The following is an 8,116-nucleotide window of genomic DNA, read 5'->3' on the forward strand; positions in this document are numbered from 1 at the left end:
ACCCCAAGCCATGATGAGCTCATACCTCTGAAACTATAAGCACAATAAACTGTTTCTTCCATAAGTTGCCTTGGTCATGGTATTTTATCACACAACAGAAAAGTAACTGCTATACACAGGTATTCAAATATGGCTTCCACCCCTAAAAGTGGAGGAAGTACATGTATGGTACCGAATTATTGCATCTTAAATCTCTACATTCCTAGATGACATCTAAGTTGGACACCCTCTATTCTTCCCAACCCCATCTTCTTGAAGACTTTAGTTGTTTTTTGTTTGCTTGCTTTTTGTTCTGTTTTATATTCCTACCAAAACATGCAGTTTCTTTTTCTACATTCTGAAGACATTACCAATATCTCTGTGAGGTAAGACCAAATACAGATGGGGGCACCAGTGAGTACCGTATTCCCATGCTCCACTGGGTATCAATAAGCTGTGAGCTCATTACATAACAGCAGTTGCACAAACCACTGCCTTCATCACAGTAATTATCTGGTTTAATTTACCTTTCCCTTGCATAATTTATATTAGTGCCTATGGATCCAGGTGCACTTACCTAGCTTCTCTCTCATACCTGATGGCAATCATAGCCGCCAGAGTCCAGACCCAGAAAACTGCAAATGAAGCTAAGCCTGCTTTGTAGATTTGACCAGATCAGTTGAACTAGTCTCTTAACACAGGGATGGCACTTGAATTGTTTTTTGGTAAAAAAAAAACTTTTTAAGTAGGAATAATATTAAATATATGCTATTTGCTGGACAAGTCTGTAGATTATAAAATAGAATGTAGTGGACAAAGGAAACAGTAAAATAATTGTGCATAATTGCCATTATGAACTCTGACATCCTTAAGGTTCCAATTGCTTTAAAGAAAAGTGATGGATTTCTATTTGAAGACTACATGTTCACAAGTCAAGTAAATTAAATAGCTGAATGGGCAGTGGATTCTAACTCTCCTTCCCCTTGCAGAAAAGAGATGGAGTGTTTCTGTAGTCCTCGCTGTTCTAACTTTCAAAACAGTAAAGTGTGACTGTGTGAGGAAAACCAGGAGCTACATGTTCTAGGAGTTGACAGTGAAGGCAGAAAAGGACAAGTGAATTTGTGATGATTTATTAAGAGTGACTAAGGTGACACCAAGGGAAAAATCTAATCATGAAGGTAAGTGGCACTCAGGAGACTGAAAAATTGAGTCTCCCTATAGCTGAACTACAGTTAGGCAGTTCAATGTAGAGTTCCAGCTCCAGTTGTCAGAAGCTATTCTGTTGTTAAGGATGAAGCAGCTAACTCAATGAAAAAAAGAAGTTTAAATGAATATGTCGCTGGATAAAAGGACGTCAAGAATGCCACCAAGGCTCATCACTTGGATAATTAACAAACTGTCTCTTTGAAAGCAGCAATGTTTTAAACTTTCCTCATTTTGGGACCTTGAATGAATCACATGATGGTGTTTCAATAAAAAAAAATGCATACAAGCCTGTTTGATCTACCAGGTCTGAAGAGACATGATAGATTGGTTAGGTGCAGTTGATAATGAGAGGAGCCTTTTTTCCTGGTTATAAAACTCTAAGTGGCACTATAAATTCAGCCAAAGTTGGTTACAGAAAGATTAGATAACTAGAGTAATTATATAAATTAATCAATTGGTAAATCAATATAGATAGATGATGAAGACAGTAGATAGAAAGAGATGATAGATGGGTAGAAGATAAATACATAAATTAATAGATCAGTGGATATAAATAGATGGCAGATAAACAGTAGATATGTTGGCATTTAAATATATAATAGATGATAGATGATAGGTGACTAGATGACAAATGGTAGACTGATAGATAATAGATGTGTGTATAGATGATAGAGGATAGATAATAGAAACTTCAGAATAAATAATGTTGGATAGGTAGGTAGGTAGATGAAAGAGAGATGAATGATGTTAGATGACAGATAGATGATAGATTGATTGATTGATGATAGATAAATGATAGAAATATGATAGATAGATGATAGCTAGCTATAAGATAGACAGACAGACAGACAGACAGATAGAAAGATCGATAGATGATAGATGATAGATAAATGATAGGTAGATAGATGATAGAGAGATACATAGCTAGATAGATGATAGATGGTAGATAGACTCAAATATACCGTAGCATACAAAAAATATAACTGAGTGAGTAATCAACTTGACGGAGAGAGAACCTGGACATTCTAAGACTAAGATTTCACTTTTACCAAATACTTTTCTCTGTGTTCCTGGATATAGTTTAATAACACTCTTTCTGGGTTCAACTTATTTTTAAAAGTAAATGATTTAACTACATATAAAGAGACTCTACTTATCAGAGATTTGACATATTTTTATAGTGTTGGTTTATGAAATAACGGACTCATAGCCAAGGTGGTAGAATGATACACCAACAGTGAAGTTGTAAGAGGGATGCTATTCGGTTCACGTGAAGTCAGCTGTCTCATTATGATCGTTCTCCACAAGATACACTTTGAATGATGTTTATTATTAAGTCAATTCCATGTAGATGTGACGATTTATTTGAATGTACCTAGAGTTTTTCAATATTGTTTCAGAAGGGAATAAATGGAAATTATTTTTGCACTGAGCAGCTTAGGTTCTATTCTGAAATCATTTTTCTACCTGAGTATGTGTATGATATAGAATTATAGATGATAAACTACTTAGACCACTGCAGCCCTTATCCCCTTGGTAGTCTCTCTCTCTCTCTCTGTCTCCCTTCCTCCCTCCCTCTTTATCATTCCAGAACTTTCTAACCCATTAGTTGTAATCGTTCCATAATGTTGTTTTCAAAGTTCATGTTATTGGTCTGTCTTTATAAATCAAAATATTTGTAACAGAATCTTTCATAAACTTAAACTAATGACTCCATATTATGCCAAAGTTCACAAAAGGCAAATGAAGTTAAAAGATTTCCCTGCCAGGCTTTTGTTTTCTTTTTTATTATTCTCTATTTGAGCATCTGAAATGGTCTACGTTAGAAGACATCAAAGAAATTTCCTCATTATTATGTGAATTCAACAAAAATAATGAGCAGAAAGATGCTTTTTCAAAACATTGGTTAAAATTTAACTCAAACTCAAGGGCAATTATTATTTCTAGGTAATGTATGCACATATACAGGTGTGTGTACATGTGCACATACACACTGAACTAGAGTTGGGTAAGTCTGGTGTTGTTGAGACAGACTCTCATTTTACCACCTGTGCTGGCTTCAAACTTGTGATCTTCCTACCTCTCCTCTGCCAGAGGCTGGGCATGTGCCATACAACCCAGTTTGAGATAACGGTTCTTTACCTGGGATTTTTGATCTTGTAGGAAAAGGAGGCCTAACCAACTTTCATTTCTTCACACATTTCAAAGATGTTCAAGACGGTTTGTTTTCATCTACTCCTTCCTGCAGTGAAACTGAAGAATTTCTTATTCTGCCAGGAAGATCTCTCAGTGGGCAAAAGTGCTTGACATGCAAGCCTAATGACCCACATTGGTTGCTCAGAACTCATGTATAAAAAGCTAAATACAGTGGCATGCATATGCAATCCAAGCATTCCTGAGGTGGCCAAATGGAGTTTGAGAGATGGACAGAGGTACTGACAGGAAGCTCTATGTCCAGCTACCTTGGACTATGCCATGTAGCAGCACAAACGAGAGGCCCGCCTTCAACAAGGTCGAGGACAAAAACTGACACTCAAAATCTGTCCCATCACCCATGTGTCACATGTGCACCTGCATCAACCCATCCAAACACACACACACACAAGATAAAACCTAAGAAAGTACTTTTGTCTGTATAACTGTTTTGATTATAGATTTCTTTACTCTTCTGATAGCTACTAGTAATCTATCGCTTGTTTTTTGCAAATATGATTGACTTCTTAGCTGATTTTCTATAAATCACCAAGTATCCTAATCAAAATATTGACCTATCATATTGGTTCTCTATTTCTGTAATAACAGAATTTATAAAAATTATTTCCATAAGCTTATTGAGATTCTCTGAGTATTACTAATCAATTTTCATATAACGAACATTTTCCATATAAATAACTCATATACTATTTTATGAAGTATTATCTTTTACTATTTATAGCAATAAAGTATGGTAGATAATAGATGTGTGTTCTAAAATGTATAATAGATGTATTATAAAAGCTATTGAGTTAGCAAAACAATGAATATAATAAAATACTAAAATCATATCTTTGATTCTTCCCCTTAAAATTCCACATGTAAGAAAATCACATCTCTTGCACCTCTGATAATTTCAAAAAAGATTTTATTATTTTTATTTTATGTGTATGAGTATATTGCTTGCACGTATGTAAGGGCATCCATGTCATACAATGTCCTGAAGGTCAGAAGAGGACATCAGATCCCTTGGAACTGGAGTTACAGATGGCTGTCAGCCACCATGTGGGTGCTGGGAATCGAGCCAGTGTCTTCCGCAAGAGCAGCCAGTGCTCTCCACCATTGAGCCATCTCTCTAGCCCAAGTTTGACATTTTTATGTCCTTCCTGGCTGGCCTGGAACTTGTTATGTAGATTAGGCTGGCCTTGAACTTGCAGTAACATTCCTGCCTCTGGCTCCTGAGAGCTGGGATTCCAGATGTTTCTACTATACCTGGCTGAAGGAGTTTCCTTCTCTATTGCCTTTGCTGTTCTGTCACTTTGGGTCCTTTCAATCTTTCCCTCCTCAATTGTTCTGTTTTTCACCTTATATCATCCCGCATGATCAGATTCACTGCCTTGTATGAGTTTGAGCATTCCAGAAATGATCAGAATCTGAACTCTTTGAGCCTTTGCTTTTCTATACTGATATTCAAGGCATCTAAAAATGTGCTCAAGTGTGTGCCTGGTCCCATGTGACTCCTTCTTAATCTTGGTACATCATTGATAAACTATATGCAGATACATAACACTAAAGGGTTGCATTCTATTTCAAGAAATTACTAAGGCACATCTCTCAGAACTCCAGGGAAACTACTCCTTTCTACACACACAAGCACACAATACTACACATGTGAATTCTGACCAAGTTAGACCACAAGCAACTTGAGATTGACATGGCATTTTGTGTAGACTGCATACTCCCCTGTATTTCACAACACTTTTTGCCTGTGTCCATCAAATAAGTTGGCCTTTGGAATGTGTCTCGAGATGTTTTAGAGTATATCCTTTCTCTCTACCCGCCTCTGTGACCTATTTTCTACATAAACCAGAAGCATGTGGGGAAGCTGAACACCACTTTTAGGGTTTCAGTCATCGCTGTTCTTCCTAAGATCAATTACTTGATCAGATGGGAAATAACTTTTACTAAAGCACTTGCACTGTTCTCATTTTTTATCAACACAGACCTCATGCACACTTAGGCCTGATGGATGCTTAATTCATGTCAACTGAAACAATAGTCCTAAGGCATCTTTCTGTTTCTGTTTTCTAGGCTTTTTGAGCACAGGGGATCAGGCTGCCAAAGGAAACTACGGGCTTCTTGACCTCATCCAGGCCCTAAGGTGGACCAGCGAGAACATTGGGTTCTTTGGTGGCGACCCCTTACGAATCACTGTGTTTGGATCAGGCGCTGGGGGGTCGTGTGTCAATCTGCTGACTTTATCCCATTATTCTGAAGGTAACCGTTGGAGCAATTCAACCAAAGGTATTATGCAGGTTGCAAATTTTGACAATTTTGGTGTCTGCATGCCACCGCCATCAATATTATGTGATGCTCTGTATATATTTCTCTGTTCCAACTGAGTGTTAGGTCACACAACTGTTTAAAGCTGTTTCTTAGCCTCTCTGTGCATGTTTAAATTTCTGCCAGACTCTTTTCTCAGTCTCACATGGAGTGTGGTAAAATCGTTCTTCTAAGCACACTTTAGAACACTTAACATCACAGTAATTTTTCTTTCTGTCAAAGGCTGATTTAGGGGAAAATCAGACAAAGACTCATCTTTCTGCCCTCTCTACTCACTTGGTAATCAAAATCAAAGAATTTTTTTTTTTTAACCTAGGGATTGCATGTAATCTATTTTCAAGAAAACAGACATCTTGAGCCCTTTATCAGTATGGTACTAATGAGGTAGTCAGAAGGTAGTTTGTCTGGAAACATATGACCCCCATGTTGTGTGAGACGAGAATGGATATTTGATTATTTTGCATGCGTGATCCAAAATTGTCAAAGCACTGAGGTCACTAGGAGAGCTTTTGATTACAAAGAAAATCACGTTTGATTTTGTGGTTTTTCCATTTTCAGCTCCAAAATTGTTGATTTTTTTTTTCTCTCCTAAACCTTGGCAAAGCAGCATGAAGCTCTAGCCTGCTTTAGTCTACAAAATAGTTTTCTTATTTCCATTTTCTAACTTTGATGTTCTTCCCCCAAAGAGCCTCTCTAGACTGGTCACGCAGACCCTCATGGATGCCATCTTGCTAGGCATCCAACCACTCCATCAACAACTTGAAATAGCCATAAGAACAGAAGAGGGTTTTGTTTTGTTTTGTTTTTATTTCTGAAACAGGGTCTCCCTGTAGCCCCAGCTGGCCTGGAATTCACTATATAGACCAGGCTGGCCTTGAACTCACAGAGATCCGCCTGCTTCTGTCTCCCCAGTGCTGGCACCAAAGGCGTGTGCTGCCACACCTGGCCATGAAGTGTTCTTTAAGAAGTCCACAAAGCAAATACTTTCCCCGCATTATTTATGTGTATTAGAGAGGAAGATAGAGAGTGTTCATCAATATTGACCATCTTTGATTTTCTGCTCCCCTACAGTCGTTGCACATGTGAGGAACTTGTGTTCACTCTGTCAAGTGGAATTCATAGAGAATCTTAATTTCTTTTTAATTTTAATCTTTTTTATTTTTAATTATTTGTATGTGTGTCTGCGTGTGAGTGTTGCATGTGATTACCACTGCCTGGGGAAACTATGGTAACATAGTCCTCTGGCGCTGGGGTTACAGGAGGTTGTAAGCTACCCAGCCTAGGTGCTAAGAACGGAATTTGGGTCCTCTGAAAGAGCACTACACCCTCTTAATCACTGAACAATCTCTCTGGCCCCAGGAATTGTAATACTATGATATGGTATGTGCACTAGACATAAAAAATTTGCTTTAGTCATAAATGATACAAAGAACATTTTAGTTATCAAAGATACATTTGTAATATCCAGAGAGTAACCATTAATAAATACTTCACATTTTATATCAACTTAACTGATTGACAGTTAATATAGCATCTCACTCAGTAGCAGTAAGATTCCAATTTGAGATGCCATGAAAATAAATATGAGCACATTTTTAATTGACTGTATTTTGGTCTGTAATGAAAGCACTGATTTTGAAATACAAAGTTGATTCTTTCTAATTAATCAGGTTAGATATTCCATTAACTTTGCAGTAGGCAACCTGCACAGAACTCTTGGGGTCAGTGGGTCCTAATGCCATTTTCAGCCAGTTTCCAATGAGAGTTGGATGAAGAGACAAATCAGTTAAATCATTTGCTCATCACATGGTAGTCCAGTAAGAAGAGGCAAATGGTTCTATAAACAGCTCTGCATCTGCATGGACTTATGTTTGAGCTAGTTACAAGGCCCTATGAAGAATAAGCTAGACATGAGCTTTAAAGACTGTGAACCCCACAAAACCTGCACATTGCTCAGGTCTGCAGCTGCCAGGAGTCAGCCATGTCTCACATATACTTAATAAATCCCTCTCAATAATGATAAGATAAATGGCCTTCCAGGTATCCTCTGGTATGTAAATTTAAGGCAATATTTAACATGGTGTGCTAAATAATTTTTGGTATATTTAGTGTCAAGTTCCTGAAATAAGATGGAATATTATTTTTTAAACTACCAGGTTTTAAATGTCATAAACAATTTAATTAGTAAAATATTCTTCTCAAATATTGACAAACAGCTCTTGCATTTGTTAAATTGTCAGTGCCTCTATAATTTTCCCTGGTAGTCTTTGCTGTATTAAACTAAAAATGGATTCATAAAGACTTCCAAAAACCAAAACAGATGTAATTCAGCATTGTCTGATTCTTTGAATAGTTTAGAGTTATCTAGGAACACATCACAGACATTAAAAAAATT

At 37.1% G+C, this 8,116-nt stretch overlaps 1 protein-coding gene across 1 annotated transcript in view; it reads left to right on the plus strand.

Annotated features, from left to right (window-relative positions):
• Nlgn1 (neuroligin 1) overlaps window positions 1–8,116 on the plus strand; it is a 775,769-nt gene that overhangs the window by 761,797 nt on the left and 5,856 nt on the right. Inside the window, exon 4 of the mRNA XM_008826943.2 lies at window positions 5,470–5,655. Within this exon, the coding sequence (XP_008825165.1) occupies window positions 5,470–5,655 (186 nt within the window). The remainder of the gene's footprint in view (window positions 1–5,469; window positions 5,656–8,116) is intronic.

This window comes from Nannospalax galili, unplaced genomic scaffold (assembly GCF_000622305.1).
Source record: "Nannospalax galili isolate Female #2095 unplaced genomic scaffold, S.galili_v1.0 scaffold572, whole genome shotgun sequence".
Lineage (NCBI taxonomy): Eukaryota > Metazoa > Chordata > Mammalia > Rodentia > Spalacidae > Nannospalax > Nannospalax galili.